Source organism: Sturnira hondurensis, unplaced genomic scaffold (genome assembly GCF_014824575.4).
Source record: "Sturnira hondurensis isolate 20B ecotype Veracruz unplaced genomic scaffold, ASM1482457v3 Scaffold0011744, whole genome shotgun sequence".
Taxonomy (NCBI): Eukaryota; Metazoa; Chordata; class Mammalia; order Chiroptera; family Phyllostomidae; genus Sturnira; species Sturnira hondurensis.
Window position 1 is genome coordinate 866,636 of NW_028084375.1, and position 22,050 is coordinate 888,685.

Here is a 22,050-nt window from a genome sequence, read left to right on the forward strand (position 1 = left end):
CCTTTCCCCTGCCTGATGACGGGCCAGGTGCTCCCTGCCTCCACCCTCCCCCCTCCCCTGGGCCCTGCTCCCTGCCCTCCTGGGCAGCCAGGGCAGCAAGGACGGCACCCAGGGAGTTGCCCCATGGACAGGGCCCCACAGAGACACCACCGAGCCACAAGGGGTAAGAGGCCCTATGCCCTGGCAGCAGGTGGAAGGGGCTGCCAGGAGGTTCAGAGGAGAGGGAGAGATGGGGCTGGTCAAGAAGTGAGGAAGGGAGGAGGAACAAGGCGGGAGAGAGAGATGGACTGTCAGGGGACACAGGCAGGTGAGACAGGACAGGTCTTGATAGAGGCGAAAGGGGGGCAGGAGACGTGACAGAGAAGTAGAGATAGGAAACGGGGAGAAGTACATGGGAAGTACATGAAGGGAAAAGAAAGGGAGAAGTGAGGAAGGAGGAGATGAGTGGGGTGGGTGGAGGAGGCAGGGGCACAGGCAGGGAAGCTAGATCAAGAGAAGGATTAGAATGTGGGCAAACGCCCCCATATGTCAGCAGCACCTGGTAGCAGTGGGGACACTGCTGTACAGTCTCAGCTGTCTGGGATTGGGGAGCAGTGGCTGGAAAGGCAGCCTCTACAATTCTGTTCATTCACCAGTGGAGAAACCTGTCCTGTCTATGAGGATGACAGACAAAGCTGTCTGTCAGCTTTGTCTGTCAGAGGGGAGGAAGAAAGGTGCCCATGCCCACTGGCCCAGGGGCATGCGGTTTCACTTCTGCAGAGAATGTGGGGTCCCAAGCCCAGGGAGGTAGGGGGCAGAGAGTCAGGCAGCCTCTGGCCCCACCAGTGATCTAACTCGGAGACCCTCTTAGAGCACATTCAATGGCCACATGCTTGGTCAGCTGCAAGCACTGAGGGGAAACCTTGAGTGCCAGGCTGCCAAGCTCTGAGGCCCCCTGGTGGAGAAAGGACGCCACTGCCAGGCATGCAAGGGATCACCTCCAACTCCAGTCTTGAAAGTGCAAGACTGGAGGCCAGAGAGCAATGCCAAGGTGCCACTTCACAGAGGAAGCTGGGTGGGGCTAGGCAGGATCAGTGGGGCAGGCGGGAAGGGCCGGATGGAGCCACTCCCACCCCCAACCCAGCAGGGGCCAGGCCTTCAAGTCCACTCAGACCGGTGGAGGAAGCCTGCCATAGGGATGGTGTGGGGACTGGGGGGAGGGGGGTGTCCAGGATGGGACCACAGAAGGAAAAAGATAACAGAAAAGTGCATTCGGAGGCTAGGGAAACTATGGGGGGCATAAGGCAGGGCTGCAGGGTTTTCTGGGACGAAAGACTGGCCCTGTACCCTGTGAGGAGCTGCTGCACGGATGTAGCAAATGGACCGGGTCTTGGGGGGGGGGGCGGCCTTCAGGGGCTCCCTGGGCGGATATTTGATAAATGTTAACCACATGAATGAACAACCCTCAGCGATGCTCTAGCTCAGGCTTTCTCCTCAGCAGCTGCCCCTCTGGAGGTCTGCGCCTCCCTACTCACCCCACGTCAACTTACCTGTGCTCCCTGGTGCCCACCTGCTCTNAGGGTTTTCTGAGACGAAAGACTGGCCCTGTACCCTGTGAGGAGCTGCTGCACGGATATAGCAAATGGACCGGGTCTGGGGGGGGGGGCGGCCTTCAGGGGCTCCCTGGGCGGATATTTGATAAATGTTAACCACATGAATGAACAACGCTCAGCGATGCTCTAGCTCAGGCTTTCTCCTCAGCAGCTGCCCCTCTGGAGGTCTGCGCCTCCCTACTCACCCCACGTCAACTTACCTGTGCTCCCTGGTGCCCACCTGCTCTCCACCCAGACAGACACCACAGAGCAGGGGGGCAGGGAGTCCTTCCTGTGCCGCCTGGTGTGTGGAGGAGCCAGGGCCTTTGGAAGGTGGAGCGAGCTCTGTGCTTGCAGCTCCCCAGGCCTCTTCCTCCAAACACCCTCACCAACCTACTCTCAACCCCCACACCTCTGGGATTCCCAGGTGCTTTCAGGCACAAATAAACCCAAGAGACTGAATGCCCACGGAGCTTTAACTCTGGCTGAAGAATATCGATTGAGTACCTCTAATGGCCCTCACCAATAGAAGGCTCTGGGAAGAACAGGGCAAACAAGGCAGACACAGCCCCTGCTTCCCCATTAGGCTTACCGTCTCACAGAAAAGCCCGGCTCACAGGTAATGACACAATTCTATCAGTTAGGTGATGCAGTGAGTGCCAGGAAATCTAATGCAAGTGTTAAGTGTGAAAACACCAAGGCAGGGAGAGGGGCACATACAGCTTCTTCAGGGAGGAGGCAGAATGAGAGACTTGAGGCCTGAGGAGAAGTTGGCTAGACTGAGGGGATATGAGAGAAGGGCATTCCAGGCAGAAGGGATAGCTTGGGCAGTCCCAGAGCTGGTGAGGAGCCTGCTGCTCCTGCAGACTTGGAAGAGGGCCAGTACGACTGAAAGGCAGAGAAAGAAGAGGAGGAGGTGCTGTAGAGGATGGTCCCACCTTCTGGGACACCAGGTTCCACTGGGGTGGGGATGGGGGCCTGTGAGTGGGCGGAGTGTCTCTCGGTTCCCGCGGTCTTAAACTGCTGGCCCTGACCCCTCTCTTCTCTTCACAGTGGTCTTCTGCTGGCTGCAAAGAAGACCCACACCTGTGAGTAGAGGACTGGGGCAAGGACTGGTGCTGGGGTGTGGAGAGATGGCACAGAATCCAGCAAGGGCTGTGGGAGGTTCTCGTAAAGGTATGTAGACGATGCAGAGGTGGAGGAGCCGCGCAGAGGTGGCCCAGCCTGAAGAGAGGTGGAGCCCAGAGAAGCAAGGAAGATGGGGAGATGAGGAAAGGAGAGGGAGGGATGGAGACACCTCAAGATCAGGGCGATGGTAGGAGATAAGGAAGAAAGCTGAAGATAATGAATTATCTTCATTATCTTGCAAAGAAAGACGTTGCAAAGAAACTAGGAGACCAATTAAAAGGCAGCTGTGGGAAAAGGACAGAGAGGTGCTGGACAGAGACGCAGGAGCCGGAAGGGGCTAGGGCCTGCAGGAGGCGGGGAGGCTGCACTGGGCTGTGTGGCTGCAGCGCCAGGTTTGGTGTTCATCTCTGCGGTTAACACATACTGAGGTGCGAATGAACCTGGAGCCAGGCTGTGCAGGGTTGGAGAGCAGGGAAGCCTTGATCTCTGTAGAAAACACAACCAGAAGGGACACCCTGGGCCCCAGGGCCCTGGAAGACTGAGGCTACAGCATGTAAGGAGGGGCTAGAGTTTGGGAAGGACTTCCCAGTGGATACTAGGGAGTAAAGCAGTGCCCTCTCTAGGGACCTCCCAACACATCAGATCCGCCCTCCTGGTTTTGGGGAGAAGCTTCTCCTTCAGAAAATGCTCCCACTCCACCTCAGCCCCAGAGCTTATATCCCGTCAGAGCCATGCTCACCCTAACAGCCGGAGGACACTCAGGGGGAACCCTCCATGAGCAGGGGTCCCTGACTTGATGAGGACAACTCTGGGGCAGGAGACCCTACCTCTCTGGCCTTCCCTTGAATGGCCCACCAGTTTCTCCTGAGGGCTCACTCCCACCCCTTCTGCTGCCCGAATCACCTTGAACCTCCCTATTTCGGGGGGAGGAACCAAGGAGGGCAGCAGCATCGCTCTCTGCCTGAGCTGGACAGACAGGGGCTGGGGGCCACCCAGGGTGCTACATCCTCCTGGTGGGGGCTTGCTTTGCTCAGCACAATCCTGATCAGTGCCTCGCCTGCCCCTAGCCACAGGGCCCCACGGAAATGCTGAGCAGGGCCCTGGGAGGAAAACGGGTCAAGGACTGACGTGTGAGCTGGGGGAGGAGAGCGAGGGACCTTATGTGGGTGGGGGGTGAAGGGGGAGTTTTGGAGCAGCTAGAACTGGAAGAGGCTAAACTCCATTCCTACCCTTAACCCCTTACCACAGAAACCTCAGCCAGGGCCACACACCCTTATGCCCTTCCCAACCCACTAGCCCTGAGCAACCCTCACCCTCTGAATGTCCTCCCAAAAACCCAAGCTGGTAGCCCTTCACCCAATCCAGGTCCTAAAAGCTGAGGAAGGCCAGCAGGGAAAGGCCTGTACCAGGCTGAGGAGCTACTGGAGTTCCAGCAAGATCAGAGACCCCTTAGCAGACTGGACCCAGAGAAGCCAGGAAAAGTTAACACCTCACCCAGGCAGAGAGGCCCTGAAGAAGGGGCTGCAAATTGAGGCAACCCCAAGAAGGGAGAAACTCAGGAGGGACCACCAGACCAAGAGAGGGCCTGATTACTAAGGGGCCCTGGAAAAGGAACCCCCACACAGGCTGAAGTGCCCCACAGAGCAGATATGAGCCTGAGAGGGTCTCTAATATTGATCAGGCCCTCAGAAAGACCCCCCTCCCCCGCCAGGCCACAGGAAGCCCTCCCAAGCTGAGATGCCCACAAGAGCAGACTTGAACCGGAGAGACCATACCAATTCTCAAGTGGGATCTGAGGCCAGACTGCCTGAGTTTGAATCCTGACTTTACCACTTACTTGCTGTGTGACCTTGGGCAAGTTACCTAACCTCTCTGTGTCTCACTTTCCTCATCTTTGAAATGAGGATAATGGTACTTGCCTCATAAAGCATCTTATGAGGATTAGATAATCCACATAAAACATTAAAAACTACTTCTGGCACATAGTAAATTATCATCATCATTCTAATTTCAACAGTTTTGCTCCTAAGGAAATGTCTGGCAGACTAAGCCCTCCTACAGATCCGGGGCATTTGTCTGATGGTTTCTGCTACTATTATAGTTTATTCCCTAGCCCAGGGCATACACCATGTCCGTGGGGAGGCCATGAGCACGGTGGGTGGTGGGGCAGCCTCCAGACTGTACCTCAGTGGGCACCGCTCTTGGCCGTCCACAGGGTCTCGGGTGGAACTTGCCACTACCCCGGGCAGACATCCTGTGACTTACCTCTAGAAACATCCCTGTCCCTGGAGTCACCTGGCAAAGAGAGTCAGACTTGGGGGTCCTCAAAGGGAGGAGGAGTAGAAAACTGGCCCCAGGCTCATGTGAGCTCCATTCTGGCTCCCCAGCCAGAGCTACCCTGTCAGGTGGAAACAGCTTTTACCGCGTGTGGCTGTCGCATGTGGTTTTGGAATTTTCCAACGCCCCCTGTGATTGGCTGCCCCGCCCCTCACACCCTGCTCCAGACCCAGATTGGCCACGTGGGGCGCCTGTCATCCTACCCGCTGCACCCCAGGGAGTGGTGGGGGGTGGCAGGGTGGGGGGGTTGTCCCTCGGCCACCTGTGTGGTGCTAGCTTAAACCCCCCTGCCCAGAAGCATTGGGGGAGAGCTGGGTGCAGAGCAACGAGCAGAGGCTCTGCTGAGAGACCTCGCCCCCAACCCTGCTGCCAGCTGCACCCCATCTCTGGACCACCCCCTCCTGCTGAGAAGGACAGTGAGCCAAGGTGGCAAAGCCCGCAGTTCAGCCATGAGAAGTAAGTGAACGGGGCTACCTGGGAGCGGGGGAAGCCTAGATCCCATGGTCGTCCCCAGGCCTTCAGGAAAGGAGGGGTGTCTTGGGAACAAAGTGAGCAAAGCTGAGTGCTCTCCCCAGGCAGGGTGTGTCCTGGTCAAGGCCGAGGTCTGCTGGGAGATGGGGGGAGTAGCTGAGGGCTCTGGTTCCCCAGGCAGTTCTCTTAGGGCAACAGCAGTAAAGGGACTTCTCCATCAAGAGTGCAGGAAAGGATCTTCAAGAGTACCTGAGGTGCACTGCCCCCTCATTTTAGAGAGAGACTGAGACCCAGAGAGGCCAAGAGCGTCACTCCAGATCACACAGCTGTAGTAGACAGAGGCTAAGGATTAACAGGCGTCCTGAGTGCACTCCCCTGGCTCTGGTGTGGTGTTGTTCTCTGCGCCTTCAACCTGCCTGGGAGTGGGGAGGAAAGGAGGCCAGAGGAGCTGCTGTGCCCTGGAGCAGCAGGACGGTGACAGTCAGGCGAGGTCAGCAGGCAGAGGGGGTCAGAACCCCGGCATCCAGGCCCCAAAGCCACCGTGCTTTCTGCCTGGAGCAAGGACATGAGGACCAAGTAGAATCCAGCCAGGGTGCCGTGAGTGTGTGTGCCCCGAGGTTCAGTCATCTGTTTGATAAGGGGGGTCAGACAGCGGAGATGGAAGCAGAAAGCTTTCAACTTCACCCGCTTCCTGGCTTGGAGCCATGGGCTGACAGCTGGTGGGCAGGTATCTGGGGTCCCTGTGCCTTCTAGCAGAGCAAGAGTGGATGAATCTGCCAGCCCCTGTGTTCGGGTAAGAGAAGCCAGAGAGCCTCTCAGAGCACTGGGCGAAAGAGAAAAAGGGAAGCCCTGTGCCCCTGTGAAGTAAACCCTGAGGCAGCCCTAGCCTCACCCGGGGTCTTCCCACAAGACACAGAAGCAAAGCCATCTTGGGACCTGGAAAGACCCATGGGCTGAGAGTCTAAAGACCAGGTGCTGCTGCCACCTCTGTCACTGACTAGCCATGTAGTCTTAGTCAGGCAAGGCATGGGCCATGGTCTCCTCATCTGCAAGAGGGTGGCGGGAGGGGGGGGGGTGCTGAATTTAAAAACAAAACCAATTTTGAAGAGGCTCCAGTTCTGAGGGCCCAGCACCAAGGAGAGAGTCCTGGTCCCCAAGTCAGGATACTGGAGGACACTCGGCTTTCCCAGAGGGTGGAGAGAGGAGGAAAGCAAAGGGAAGAGGCCCCCGTCCACACTTGGGATGGGGACTCCAGGGCAAGGGTATGGCTGGGGTGGGCTGGGGGCGGGTGCGAGCAGGGGAGCCAAAAACTTCCACAGGAAGAAGGACCCCTTGGAGTGTTAGTTTCCCTTCTAGCTTCTTCCCACTAGCAGCAAAGGTTGGCAGACCTGTCTTTCCACAAATCAGCCAATCCGTCCTAGGAACCAATGACTGGGTGTGCTTCAGTGTCTGGCAGGAGGGCAGGAGCCCCCAGGACTGGGTGGGGGTGACACCGGGAACCTCTACAAGATACCCCCACACAGCTCCATCCAGGCTGGCAGGAAGGAGAGAGGGTCTCTGTGCCACCGGCCCTTCTCACCTGGACATCTCCGGGTATCTCACAGCCCCATCTGCTCTGACTGTCCCCCCATGAGCGTCAGCCACCACCACGCCCTTGGATGCAGCTGGGGACTTGGGATGGTGATGCACCCAAAGGCCAAGGAGCAGAAACAGACTGAGAAATAGAGATGCAGAGGCCCAACTCAAAAGACAGAGATTAATGGAGTTAATCTCTGGGAGAGAGCGATGTCCTGAGGGAGACCTAAATGGAGAAAACCCAGAAAAGCCAGAACCCCGTGAAGCAGAGCTGGAGTGCAGAAGACAGCCGGGCACGCAGCCTCTGGGGCAGAGGCAGAGGGCAGCACGCCTGCAGGAGAAGGGAGCCGCTGAGTACCTGTGGGGTCTAGGAAGGTGGAAAATGGGAGGCACAGACTTTACGGAGGGTTTGGAATGATGGTACAGGCTCCCTCCTCCTAGGTAGAGAGGAAATGTCCATGAGCCAAAAAAGTCCCCAGCCAGCCAGGAGGGCGGCCCAGTCATCTGGCTTGAGCCATGGCCAGTGTGGAGCCAATAGGCCTAAGACCCTAGTGTTAGGCCTGGATGACAGGTGGGAGGATGAGGCGTACAGGTGCCTGCCTGTCTTCACTGCACCTGATCTTTCTCAGGTCTGGTCATGCTAATGAGGAGCATGGGCCAAAGACATGTCTACTCCCCAGGGTGCCACAAATGTCCCCCTGAGCAGCGGCGCCACCTGACTTTACAAAGGGCCCCTCCTTTCTCGCATCACTCCTCCACCTTCCCCTTTACCCCTCTTCCCATTCCTAACAAGGATCCCCTGCCCCCAAGTAGGATCCCAGACATCCCCCACCCCATCCCCCACCCCCAGCACAAGGCTCCCTAGCCTGTCCCATCACAATGAGACGCGGGTGTGGGCATGGCCGCCCCTCCCCAGTGCTCCCTCCCCGGTGCTCCCTCCCCGTGCCCCACCTCTGTGCCCCTGACTCAGACAGGGATCGGGGACTTTCCCCTGCTGCTGAGCTCTCCAAGAAAGGCAGCCCTGGGGTCTCCTCTTGCGCGCGCGCCATGGCTAGTCCACTCCTGCTGCGGCGATGCTGCCCCTTCCTGGGACTTTGGACTCAGAGAGGACAGAGATGTATTTTGGGGAGGGATGGTAGCAGGGCAGGGCCTTGGGTACAGAGCCAGGGTCTTTTGAGTCCTCCTGGCCCCGAGGAGCAGCTGAGGCCTCTGGAAAGGAGATGTGGCCCTGGAGGCAGGGGGAGGGGCTGAGTGGGGCCGTCTGGGCTCCCACTCCGCAGGCCTTCCTCCTGGTGATTCACCCCCTCCCCCATTCACTGGTTGTTTTCACTCAGTTCTTTTGTTTCCCCTCCTTTCTCCTGTCCCAGACTGCGGGGGTGGCGGGGGCACAAGGAGGGGGTTTCAGGTGGCTGGCTGTCTTTCGTGGCTTTTCAAAACCCCAGACTCTCCCTCGCCCACCTGAGTTTTAGCTTCGCTACTTTCTCAGCCCTGGGATCTGGGTGTATCAGCAGAAAGTTCTCGCTATGGCTGGGAGGAGTGCTCGCCAGGTAGAACTGCTTTTATCCTGATCCCCGCCCAACCCTCCCCCTCCTTCTCCCCTGTGGTGGTACCCACCGCCCGTGGTTTCCAGCTTTGCAGAAGCTGCGGGAACTGAGAGCTGAGAAAGGAGGGAGGCTGGCGCACACGGTGGACCAGCTGCGGTCTCCGGTCTCCGTGGGGAAAGGGACTGAGAGTCTGGGCTGCGGGGAGAGGGGTGGGCACCTAAGCTAAGAAAAGAGGTGCTACGTTCATTCATTTCTGCAAAGAGGTCTGCTGAGATGTATGAAAGCCAGTCCATACCCCAAAGGAGCTGTGGTCTTCAGCGGAGTCCCAGATCAGGAGCTCTGCTGGGATGGGCCAGCTGTTCCACCTGGACCTCAGGAGCCTGCCCCTGAGAAATGGGTGAAGGCGGGAGGAAGCTGACACCACAGGGGAAGAGCTGGGACAGAGGGAATATTGTGCCAGGATCTTACACGAGGCATAAGTCTTGGCCTTAGGCCATGGGTGTCCTCCTGAATTCCGCCCTTCCTAGCCCACCCGCCTCACTTTGCATCCCGCCCCCCAGCCAGTAAGCGACCTGTCCCTTATCCCATCCTCCTCAGCGCATTTGGGCAGCTCATCCTTATAAGGTATATAGCTAAGTTGTTGAGGATGCTGGCTCTCAAGTTAGAGCCTAGGCTTCACATGCCAGACCTGCCCCTTCCGGCTATGTAACCTTAGTCAAGCCATTTACTCTCTCCCGCCTCAGTTTTCTCACCTGTAAAATGGGACAATACAAGTAGTACCTACTTCACAGGGTTGTTGTGATCGTTAAGTGAAAAATGAAGACAAACTCTGGCACAGAGCTACAACTCAGCCAGTGCTTATGCCTATGGTTGCGACTCCTGTTTACCCAACCTCCACTGGAGAAAACGAGATAGAGAAGAGAGGGAACACCCAGCTCTAGGCTGACAGAGCACAGAGGAGATGAGGACCCCAGGTTCCTCTGTCTGCATCCATTCTCCACCAGGCTGGGGTGGTTCTGGGGTTTGAGGAGAGAGACCCCCAGGGTTGCACCCCCCACTTGTGTCTACCACTTCCTCTCTGTGGCGTAGGGCACCTGGACGGGGCCCAGTGCTGGCTTCATGGGTGGCACAGGACCAGCTCTGGGTGTATTCAAAGAGCGTTATCAGTGAATCTCGCAGCTGTGAAGAGGGTGAGATTAGAGGAGGTCGGAGGGAGGGGAGCACAGACTACTCTGTCTCTACCGGTGTTTCCCCCAGGAGGATGTGCCCGTAGGAAGGCCCCTGGTGCTCCTTCAGTGTCCAAAGCCGTCCCTGAGAGACTCATTTCCTTTTCCTAGTACTGCGTCAGAATGACATTGTTAGAGGTCACACTGGATGATGGAGAAGATACCAGAATGAGCCAGGGAGGAGACCACCAACAGCACCACATCCCCCAGGGGGAGCAGAGCAGCCTAGCACAAAATCAGGGAGAGGGAGGGAGCTCTCGCTACTCAAAAGTCTAGGCTAAGGCCCAGGAAGCTTGGGCACCGACCAGGAGCTTGTTCGAATGCAGAGTCTGGGTCCCCACTCAGACCTCCCAAGTCAGGACCTGCATTTTAAAAGATCCCTAGGCAATCTTGTCTGAGACAAAAAGGGCTAGAGTCATGCAGGCACTAGATGATCTTAGAAGACAACGTGCGTGTGTGGGCATTTCCCTCTCCTTGGAATGAGAGGGCTTCCTTTGATGGGCCCGGGGAGACAGCGGCAGAGAGACCCACAGATCTTCTTAGAGCAGCAGCTTGGGCAGAGGAAGGCCTGCCGTGAGAGTCGGGCTGCAGGGCTTGCCTAGACGTTCCTGACCTTTGCTTGATTCTAGTTCCTGGCACTGTCAGGCGTTTAGATGGCAAGTTCCTGGCAGGCCCGGCTCCCAGGCAACAATTTGAGTAATCCTGTGATTACTCAGCTCCCCCTCCCAAATCTGGGTTCCCAGCACCTGCTGCTTCAGGGCAGTGGCTCAGGGGTAGATTTAGAAGGTGAGGTATCCGAGGTGTTTTTCAATTCCTGCTGCCCCCATCGCACCTCTGCCAGTCCCCTTCCCGTCCTCTGCCCTCCCCTCTCCTCCTCCACGGTCACACTCATGCACACAGGGACTTTCTCCTTGAGGTTTTGGGTAGATGGCATCAAAGGGGACACCAGTGGCCATGGACGGGGGAAAGAGAAGGACAGAGGGCCCGCTAGGGCTGACAGGACCAGGACATGAGTGGGTTCTCTCTCGTCCTTTGGCCATCTCTCTATCTCTGGGTCCAAGTCTCAGTTAACCTGACCCTCTGGCTTGGCCCTTCTGACTCTGTGTCTGTCTCACGGGGTGCCTCTGTCTTGGACTACAGTTGGGGACATGGGGGAGTGGCTGCCCTGGTGGCTGGGGTCCTAACTCAGACATCCCCCAAACACGGTATTGTGAAGGGGGCCTGTGGCTGGCCACACTGTCCCATGAGAAGGGGGAGGTCTTGGTGATACTGTTGTGAGGTTCCTGGGACCAAGACCAGCAGCAGGTCAGTCGTGGGGCAGAGGCATGTGTCTGGGTCACCTGTGTGGTCAGCACACACACGCACACGGATGTGGCTCTGGGAGAAGGGAACAGGCAGGGAGGCCTGTGGTTGATGGTGGGGCCTGAGTTCCCACTGTGGCTTGGCCTAATCTCCCTCCCGCTTACTTTTTTGGGTGACCCAGGTTGGTTTCTCTGCTCTCTGTGCTTAGGTCCACTGAGTAGAGAGAGCCCACAGTGTTGGGGGGAGGTGTTGAGGAAGGGCCGACTGGATGGGGTACAAGAATGTCCATCCACCTCAGATGCCCACAGACCTTCTTTGCCCTCAGCTCGGCTCAGGGGTAACAGGCACGCACAGTGCTTTCCATGGGTGACATCATTTAACTGTATTACCTGCAATCACCCCAGGGACAGCCAATGGTGTTTTTATCCATGTGATCTTACGGACGGGGAACTGAGGCCTCGAGAGTCTAAGTGACTGGACGTGCAGGTGTCCCCACATTTTCCACCCTTTTTCTAAGTACTTTTTCTAAGTACTTTCACCCTTTTTCCAAGGACTTCTAAGCCTTCTCTCTTCCCCTCCATGCACTCTGAATGCTCTGAGTGCACTGGAAAGAACCTGAAAAGCTCACTTCCCATCTGTCCCGGATGATCAGAGATTGCTGTGTGGGTGTTCGGCAGGCAGGTTGGGCTGGGGGGCTGGGGAGTAGAGTCCCAATGGAGGGTTTTAGACACCCATCCGCCATGTTCCCTTGAGGAGGCAGCTGCTCACTGACTCACCTCAAGGCTGGCCCGAAGGGAGGATGGTTCAAGGACGATGGAAACAACATTTGAGGGAGTAGCAGGCAAGCTGTGGTCACCCTTCCGCCTCACCCTCCAGGCCCTGCATGTGACCAGGGTGTAGGTCTGGGCTAGAGGGGAGCTCACAGGAATGTGGATCTGCCCTGCAGGCAGGCTGCTGCTTCCTTTGACCCCTGGGGGGAGGGGGAGGGGGAGACCTGTCAGAGATTAGTAGAGGCCTCAGTTCTAGGCCACTTTTCTGGCCCGTTCTGCCCCAGGCCTCCCCCTCAGAGGGCAGGCAGCAGGTCAGTAATGGTGGAGAGGAGGGAGTGGGGAGTGATAGAAACCCCTGCTCCCCTTCGAAGACGGGCTGGAGGAGGGCCAACCACCAGTTGCTGAAACTCAGAAAAGAGCTGTGGGCATTGACAGGGTCAAGGCAACATAGAGGCGAACACCAGTGAAGGGATGGCCGCAGGCATAGCTTACAGTGAGCTCAGTGGGCAGGAGGGGGGTCTATCGCCCAGTGAACAAACACTAACACACAAATATGCACATGCGCAGCCTGGCTCAACATGACTGTTGGCTCACAAATCACATGGACTTCTTATGTGTGTGCCCAGTGATATGTGCACCCCAAAAGCAGTGTACACATAATGGAAAGCTCAGGGGAACTGGGATGTAGACCCAGCTCAGGGACAATCTCGCTGTGTGAACCTGGTGCAGGTTGAAGGAGATGGTCTCAAGTCCCAGGCAGTGGCTAACATTCATGATTTCTGTACATATAGTTGAACACAGGGGCCCTCGTACGCACATAAGCATACTCTAACGTTCCAATACACACAGGGCCGCCCTCTCTCTGCTCAGAGGGCCAGGAGCTCAGGAGGCCCATTTGGTTCTCTCCCTGGCTCTCAAGAATCTAGCAGAGGTAGTTGCTTAGCCCCACTCTCTTGCGCTCCAGCTGGTCTTCCCCTACCCTCTGTGGGCCCCACCCTGTGGACTCTGTCTGTCCCTGAGCCGTCACTGCCCAGCTGGGGGCGGCTGGCATCTCTACCTGGCCCCCAGGAGCCCCCTGCCTGGTTCACCACATCTTCCCACCATGCCCCACACTCTGCCCAGGGGAGCCCGGCCCCAGTGGGGGAGGGTGACACAGAGGAAGCCCCCTGGGCGGGAAGCAGGTGTTTCGAAGCAGTGAGGACTCCTAGGTCTCCAGGCGGGAGGGAGGCAACTGGAGCTTTTCAACTTGAAGGGCTGAGCAGGTGGCCTCTCTGCAGCTGCTTTCTCTGCCCTCTAGAGCTGGTACAACTCCCAGCCCCCCCACAAAACAGAAAACAGCCTCCACAGACCTTTTGCTTAGCAGCATTTGGCACTTCATGTCTTCTATTTTGCAAGAGGGGAACAAAGCTGGAGCCAGGAGGGTGGGGAAACACCATGCCCTGCACCAACAGCCCAGGAACATCGTAAAGGCTCCTGGGCTAACCTGCTCTTTCTTTTCCAGCACAAATTGAAGTGATCCCTTGCAAAATCTGTGGGGACAAGTCATCTGGGATCCATTATGGGGTTATTACCTGCGAGGGGTGCAAGGTGAGCACACATCTGTACACAGTCTCCCAGAGATGAGGAGAGGGGGTTGGTGGCCTCTGGCTCCAGGGGTGGGCTCCTGAGGCAGCTAGGGTGGTGCCTCTCCTGGAGGGGCCCACACACGGTGGGGCCTTGCCTTAAGCTGGGGAAGTGATTGCAGGACAAAGTACAATCACGCTAAGAAGTGGAGGAGAGAAACCTGATCATAGGAGCTGGGAAAGCTGGGCCGGAGCTTGTGGGCCGGAGGGGCTCGGGACTGAGCGGGGCCCGCCAGGACCAGCAGCCAGGCCTCCACCTGCCTTCCCCAGGGCTTCTTCCGCCGGAGCCAGCAGTGCAACGTGGCCTACTCCTGCACCCGGCAGCAGAACTGCCCCATCGACCGCGCTAGTCGGAACCGGTGCCAGCACTGCCGCCTGAAGAAATGCCTGGCCCTGGGCATGTCCCGAGATGGTGAGGCCACCCGGGCAGCCATCCGAGCTTTCCCTGCAGGCTTGGGGGGCAGTACAAACACCCTCGGAGGTCCACGCTCTGCCCCTCCCTGACAGGCCCTGTCTCTTCCACTGTCCAACGTGGGGGTGGGCAGGCCACCCTCATCAGAGCGCTTCACAGTCCCCAACTTCAGGCTCTGCCAGAACAACCTTCCTTTCCCCAGGGTCCCCAAGTCTTCCTTGTCTTCTCCTCGGGATGGATTCTCCTCACTCTCTCCCCACAGCCCAGAAACCATCCAGGTTCTGCCCTATCACTGCAGTCCTAGCCCATCTTCCTCCTTAGCCCCCTACCCCTGCCCTGGGACATAGCACTGTGACAGGAATGGCAGCCTGAGAACAACCCAGCAGCAGTGAGGATGAGGAGGCCTGCTGTTCCTGGTGCCTTTCTCCACCTTGCTTACCCACCACCTCCTCACGCCCCCACCCCCACCCCTACCCGTACCCCCACCACAGAGGGAACCCAAGGCGGGGTCCGGGGGAGGCATGAGGTGATGAGGAGCCAGAAGGAGCCTGTCAGCACTTTTCAGCGCCCAAAATAACAAAGTGAAAGGAAACACACAGGGGTGCAGGGGGCAGGCGGGGCGAGGGGCTGTGCCCCCACACCTGGGAGGGGTTGGGGGGAGTGAAAAGGCAGGAAAGAGAGAGCAGAAGAGGATGTTCAGAAACAAGCCGCGGAGCCTGGGTTGGGCTGTGGTGAGTATCTAGGTCACCAGGGAGCCTGCAGGCCTGACCACAGGGAGACCTGTGTTCTCAGCGCTCCTCTTCCTCCGACCCTCCTAGAAAGGCGAGGTGACCCCAATACAGCTTGAGGGCCCCTACTCGACCACCCCTAGCCCCAATATCAGGAGGCCAGAATTCTCAGCCTAGACTCATTGCTTAAACTCTGCCACATTTAGAAGCTGTCTTCAAGCTAGGCAAGTTTTCTCAGGAGACCAGAACGTCTGGGTTGGACAGAGCCCTGAAGCAAGCAGGAGAGACAGAGGCGGGGGTGGGGTGGGGGGTGCATCTTTAACAAAAGTCCCCTGAAGGGAGGTTCTCAGGCCAGACCTGAAAAGATCTACTTGGAGTCAGCGAGTCAGCTCTTCAGGGCTCATCCCACACTGATCAGAATGCCTGCCTCAAACACTGATCCCCAACCTCTTTCAGCTGTCAAGTTTGGCCGCATGTCCAAGAAGCAAAGGGACAGCCTACACGCTGAGGTGCAGAAACAACTACAGCAGCAACAGCAGCAGCAACGGGAGCAAGTGGCCAGGACCCCTCCTGCAGGGCCCCAAGGGGCAGACCCCCTCTCCTGCACCTTGGGGCTTCCAGACGGGCAGCTGCCCCTGGGCTCCTCGCCTGACCTGCCTGAGGCCTCTGCCTGTCCCCCTGGCCTCCTGAGAGCCCCAGGCCCCAGGTCTTCCTACTCCCACAGTTTGGCCAAGGCTAGGCTCAACGGGGCCTCATACCATCTTGAATACAGTCCTGAGCATGGCAAGGCTGACGGCAGAGAAAGTTTCTATAGCGCAGGCAGCCAGCTGGCCCCTGACAGATATGGACTCCATTTTGAAGACCCCAGGCATCCCGGGCCAGGGGAACCAGGACAAGGCCTGGACAGCTACTGCAGTCCCAGTTTCCACAGCACCCCAGAGGCGCCTTATGCCTCCCTGACGGAGATTGGTGAGCAGCTGAGGAGGCAGAGGGGTGGGGAAGGTGAGGGGGGCTTCCAAGAGAGAGGCCCTGGTAGGCACCCCACGTCCACCAAACATGAGCCAAGGGAGTTGAGGGGTCTTGGAGAAGGGATTGAGGGGGAAGCAAAGCAAGGGTAGGCCAGGCAGAGGGGTGCATTTCGTACATGTAGGTAGGAGCTGGCTGAGATGGAGCCCGTGCCTTCTCCTCTGGCCCCAGAGCACTTGGTGCAGAATGTGTGCAAGTCCTACCGAGAGACGTGTCAGCTGCGGCTGGAGGACCTGCTACAGCAGCGCTCCAACCTCTTCTCCCGGGAGGAGGTGGCTGGCTATCAGAGGAAGGTGAGGCCAGGGGACCTGCCTGGAGGGAGGACATCCAACCACTGAGGAGTCCAGAGATAGCTACAGCCTGCACACTGTGTGGGCTAGGGCGAGGCTGGGTACTACAGATACGCACAAACGTGCACACACTTCAAAGCGGGGGGGTTGTGTACATCCCAGCAGATGGGCGAGAGCTTTCCCTGAGCCCCTGACTAGTAACATTTTACTCAGCCTCCATCACCCCAGCTCAGCGCACTGTCCTTCCTCCTCAGCCAGAGCCCTGATTACCGTTTGTTGAAAGAATCCCCTTCTCTGCCAGGCACCGTGCCAAATGATTTTTTACATTATCTTGGCCCTTATGGCAACCACCCTAGGAGGCTTGCATGTGTTTCTATTTTTAAGAGACCAGGAAACTGAGCTCAGAGTGGTTAATAGAGTCACTCCAGGTCAGAGTGGCGGAACCAAAGGCAAATTCAGATCCACTGGGCTCCAAAGCTTATGTTGTCTCTCTCTCACACTCTGACAGTATCGCCTGCTCTAAAAACACTCGTTTGGCACTGAACTGTTCCTCCTCTAGGTTATTAAAACTTTGGGGTATGTCCTTTTGGGGAGGGGGGTCAGAATTTTTTTTTATGTCAACAAGATGCAAACTCTTTGAGGGAAAAGCTGTATCTTAGATTTTTTTTATTCTCCTGCAAGAGCCCACTCGGTGCCAGCAGCTGGTGGGGGCTTAGTAAGTGTGACCCAATGACAAGAATTGCCCCCAAGCGCGCATTTGTGCTAAGAATAGGCTAAAATGGCCAGCCGGACTGACAGAGTGAGGGAGTTCAAAACCTACCCCCTGCAATTTGTCAGTCCGGGCTCCCAGGGGCTTGGAGCGGCCGCCGGGTCATAAAGAGGGCTACAGTGGGACCCTTCTCCTCCCCTGCAGTCCATGTGGGAGATGTGGGAACGCTGCGCCCACCGGCTCACTGAGGCCATTCAGTACGTGGTGGAGTTTGCCAAGAGGCTGTCGGGCTTTATGGAGCTCTGCCAGAATGACCAGATTGTGCTACTCAAAGCAGGTGCCCAGGGAGGGTGGGCAGGCCGGGAGGGAAGGGGGACAGAGTGTGGAGTGGGGCCAGGCCGAGTGGAGGGAGGTGGGTAAGGAACCAGGACACAAGGGGAACGGAGACAGTCGCCTGGCTTCTTGTGACGCTGTGCCCACACCCCTCCTCCCTTCGCAGGAGCCATGGAAGTGGTGCTGGTGAGGATGTGCCGGGCCTACGACGCCAACAACCACACGGTCTTTTTTGAGGGCAAATACGGTGGCATGGAGCTCTTCCGAGCCTTGGGTGAGGGTCAAGGGGAAATGAGAGAGAGGAGTCAGATGGGTCCAAAGCTTCAAGGGCACCCTCCTTTCCAGGCAGATTGCCCACTCTGCTCCAAACACCAAGAGGGTGGGCGTCCTTGGGCATGTGGTCTCACCCAGCTTGCTCACTCTCATTTCTTTCAGGCTGCAGTGAGCTCATCAGCTCCATCTTTGACTTCTCCCGCTCCCTGAGTGCCTTGCACCTTTCCGAGGATGAGATTGCCCTCTACACAGCCCTTGTCCTCATCAATGCCAGTGAGTGTCGCTGGGCTAGAGTAAGGGACATTCAGCTAGTAGGGGTGCGACAATTATTGAGGAGTCTGGACCTTCCGATGTGGTTAAATCTGGGGAATTGCTTTAAAGAGCATATGAGGCCGTTAAAGTGCAAAATTTCTGTCAAATGACTTAAAACGAAGATCCAGAGGAGCCTGAGAGGGGGAAGGGGAGCACAGGTGGAGTTGGAGAAGTGGGGAGATGTGAGGACAAGGGGAGGTGGGCCACCTCCCTGAGAGGAGTGAGTCTGCTTGGACATCCAAGTCAGTCATGTCACCACGGCACATGCTGGACTCACCTGGCAAGCTGTAAAAAGGATTGCTGCCTGGGCCCGCCTCCCGGAGACTCCAGGGCTACTAATCTGGGGTGCAGCCAGAGCTCCCGAGTTTTTCCCAGCCTCCCGCAGGTGGTCATAGTGTGCCCCCAAGCCTGAGCTCTGTGTGGGCCAACTTTAAGCCTGTACGCCATCATGGCTGGACACCCACTCCACTAGCAGGGAGTGGGCTGGGCTGGCAGAATGGTCATTATTCAGAGAACCTGGGGAAAAGGGTAGCGCAACTAACCTGAGTTTGCAGACCAAAGGTAGTCTTCTGGCTCTGCCAATGAGCAGAGACCTAAAAATATTCCTTAAACTGGAAATAAAGATTTAAAAAATGACTTCCAGCTATTTTGCAGACCCAGGGCAAAAGGTGACTTGTCTGCTGTGTTGGCTACAGACTGATGCAGTGGCCCTGATGCTGGCCTAGGTGGCTTCACAAAGGCCACCTCCTTCCTATCTGAGGTCATCCTTGGCTAGGGGACAGGGGCTCTCTTCCAGTCCCTTTTTTCCCCCATGGCAGAGTCCTAGTGGCTAGTATTGGATGGACGAAGTATCCAGAGTACCAGAGAGAAGACAGCTTGGAGGGAGGAGACTAGGTGTTCTCATGCCTTTCCTCCCTCTCCCCAGTTCTCCTTGTAGCCAGCTAGCCCAGCCCAAGGCCCCAGAACTAACCATGATCAAGTTGACACACCCACAGGCACACACACTCAGCTGAAAGCCCTTGTCTAGCACAGATGTCCAAAATGGAACCCTGTTTTGGTGGAAGCTAACGTCCATGGTTTTCTTTGTTCTCACTACGGTCCCATCCCCTCCTTCAGGTCGGCCAGGGCTCCAAGAGAAAAGGAAAGTAGAGCAGCTTCAGGCCAATCTGGAGGTGGCTTTTCACCATCATCTCTGCAAGACTCATCGCCAAGGCATCTTGGCAGAGGTAGGAGCAGTCTCCGGGGTAGAAGAGGCCAGGCTCAGCGCCAGAGCTGTGACATCAGGGCTTGTGCAGCCCAGGGTCTGAGGGTGCAGAGGAACATCTGCCGTAATGCGTTAGAGAGATTGCCACGGCACAGGACAGAGGGAACAGGCAGTCACTTCTATGAGCTGCATAAGGCTGGAAAGTTAGAGAGCCTGGAATTGGAAGGGGCCTCCAGGGAGCCATTCAGTTTAATATAGCCAACACTTACCCAGCACCTGCTTGTACGAGGCACTGTGGAGTGGAAAGAATGGAAAGATACAGAGAGGTGTCCTTATCCCCACTACCAGTTTTCTACCTGCTGTGAAGGAGAGACTCATGCACCAATAGCTCTAACATAGAACAGAAGGTAATATGTGATACAGTAATGACGCAATGACCAAAGTACTTTTGCAGAGGTGGTCTCTCATCCTCAGGGCGGCTCTGTCAATAGGACAGGTACTAATATCTCCCTGCTGGGTTACGGACACTTACGTGACTTATCCAAGTTCACACGAGTGGGAAGTGGTAAATGTGAGATTTAACCCCTGCTCTTTCTACCACATCCCTGTCTCCCTATGCATTTCTTGGGTAAGAAATATTGGGGAAATGTTAGAAGAGCACAGAACAGGACTGAAAATAATTTGGAGATAAAAGCAGGGAACTATAAACACTTCCTAGAGAAGGTGTCACTTAAACTAGGCCACAAAACAGGTAAGATTCCAACAGACATTCATGAGAGTAGGGCAGGCATTTTAAGTTTAGAGAATAACGTGAACAAAAATAAGGAGACAAAATAATGCCTGCATGGAGCATATAGTTCATGGCACGTTTTGACGGACGTGCAAAATCAGAATAGATTGAGGGAGGCAGGAAAGTAGCCGAAGACAAGCTTGAAAACTAGGTCAGGGAGCAAATCAGAAAGGACTTGAAATGACATATTAAAGAGTAAAGGCTTTATTTCTAGGCAATGGCAAGCCCCAAGGGCTAGAGGGATGATATCATCAGAACTATTATTTAGGCAATTTAATTTGAAACCAGTGTAAAGGAACCGCTTATGTAAGCACTCGAGCTACAAGCCCTTGCTAAGTGCCAGGCACCGTGCCCGGTGCTGAGGAGACAGCAGTGACTTCAGCAGCAGTCTCTGCCCTGAAGAACTCCTGGTCTGGTGGGACAGATTAGGAGGGGGAGAGGCCGGAACCTGGGAGAGCAGTTGGAAGCAACTCTGGTTCGATCTGCCTCCAGAATACATCACCTCCCACTGTCACCCCACATGCCACATGTCGTCCCCACCCCCCCGGCCCAGCTTTCAGTTTTCACTCGGACTATTGGAGAGACCTTCGAACTGGACCCCTGCCTGCTCCCCCCTTGTCTGTCCTATGTCAGCCACACAGCTCTCTTCTCAGCCTCCCTACAGGTGCTCATCATGCTGAGAGTCAAATCTAGGGCCTGTGTCAGGGCCTACTGGCCTTGCACCACGACTCCTGACTTCTTTCCCCACCCTATCTCCTTCCACTGCCCTCTCAACTACCCAGTCCCCTGGCCTCCTTGCTGTTCCCTGAACACATCACACACAGTTGTGTGTCTGGGCTTTTGTACTTCCTGTTCCAGCTGCCGGAAGGTTCTTCCTGGAGCTTTCTAAATGTCTTGCTCCATCCCTTCATCCTGAAAAGGTTTTCCCAGAACACATCATACAAAAAGCCCTTTCCCCTGCTTCATTGTTCTTTAAAATATTATCTGACATATTATATATTTGTGCATTCTCTGGATCCTTCACTAGAATATACATTTAATAAAGGCAGATATTTTATTTTATTCACTGATTTATTTTAGTGAATAAAATAAACAGCCTATCCCAGTGCCTACCTGAGTAAGTTCTTAAGAACTATTTGTTGAATTAATAAATGAATGAATGAAGCTATTGCAAAAGCCCGGACAAGCTCAACAGTAAAGCCGTATAAATGAAAAGATGATGAACTCAAACTCTTCCCTGGCTGCCCCTTTCCTGGGAAACTCAGATGGGTAGCAGGGGGTGGGGGTAGCTGTGATGGGTGTTCTCAAGCTTCCCTTGCTTACAGAGGAAACTGCAGAAGATAAACGTCTTTCTCAGCCTTTCTCCAGTGAGGTCTCCCTCTCTCCTCAGGGGTCTCTGGATCTTTTTCATTCCACCTGCCACTGAGTCCTGGCAGTGTTGGGTACCGGCTTAGAAACTGTTCAGTTCCAATAAATAGCAATTGAGCATTTATGGAAGGGGGGCGAGCGGAGAGAGGGAGGAGAGAGGGAGAGGGAGGGAGAGACTGAGACACCACCCAAGGAGCTTAAACCTGGGGTGAGAAGGCAGACAAATTGGATCATTTTTTTCCTAAAATGGGATTTGAGTGCTACACGGAGGAAGGGCCCCTAACCTGGGGGGAGGAGGGGTTAGTTAGAGAACTATTCCCACAGGAAATAGTTCTGAAAGTACTATTTCAGAACTGACAACTGACAGTAAGAATTAGCCGAGCAAAGAATTAGAAAGGCATTCCAGGCAAAGGGAATGGTATCAATAAGGCAGAGAGTCATGTGACAATATGTAAAGCAGAGAGTCCCAGAATTTCACTCTTGTAAGAGCACAGATTGTGAATTAAAGGCTCTCCTTGAAGAGTAGCGGGAATGTGATTGGGGTTTCACCCAGAAAACATGTACCTGGCCCGCATGAGCATAGCCTGGCCTCCACTTTCCTGATACATACCTACCCTCAGCAGTGGGGCTGGCTGCTTCACAAGTGCCAAGTGCATAGACAGACGGCAATGAGGGTTCCTCTGGGCCAGGAAGGAGGAGAGGACTTTGTTGCTCTGGGGAGAGCCATGAAGTACTGACCCTCCTTCCCCATTAACGCATCTCCAGCTGCCACCGAAGGGGAAGCTTCGGAGCCTGTGCAGCCAGCACATGGAAAAGCTGCGAAACTTCCAGCATCTCCACCCCATCGTGGTCCAAGCTGCTTTCCCCCCACTCTACAAGGAACTCTTCAGCACTGAAATTGAGTCGCCTGAGGGGCTGTCTGAGTGACCTGGAAGAGGGACTCCTTTCCCTTCCCAGAGCCTACTGGACCACCTCCCTGGACCCCCTCCCACCCTCAGCCTTTTCCATTCCCGTGCCCCCTGGAGGGTCGCCCTATCTGCTCTGTGGGACTGAGCAAGT

General features: G+C 56.0%; 1 protein-coding gene across 1 annotated transcript; it reads left to right on the plus strand.

Annotated features, from left to right (window-relative positions):
* Positions 1–51: 51 nt before the first annotated feature.
* RORC (RAR related orphan receptor C) lies at positions 52–22,018 on the plus strand. Its single transcript, XM_037060355.1, has 11 exons — positions 52–163; positions 2,625–2,747; positions 13,426–13,511; positions 13,817–13,958; positions 15,143–15,655; positions 15,884–16,005; positions 16,916–17,048; positions 17,211–17,318; positions 17,480–17,590; positions 18,746–18,855; positions 21,757–22,018. Exons 1-11 carry the CDS (start codon positions 124–126, stop codon positions 21,916–21,918), a joined length of 1,650 nt encoding a protein of 549 aa, XP_036916250.1. The 5' UTR covers positions 52–123; the 3' UTR covers positions 21,919–22,018.
* Positions 22,019–22,050: the final 32 nt, after the last annotated feature.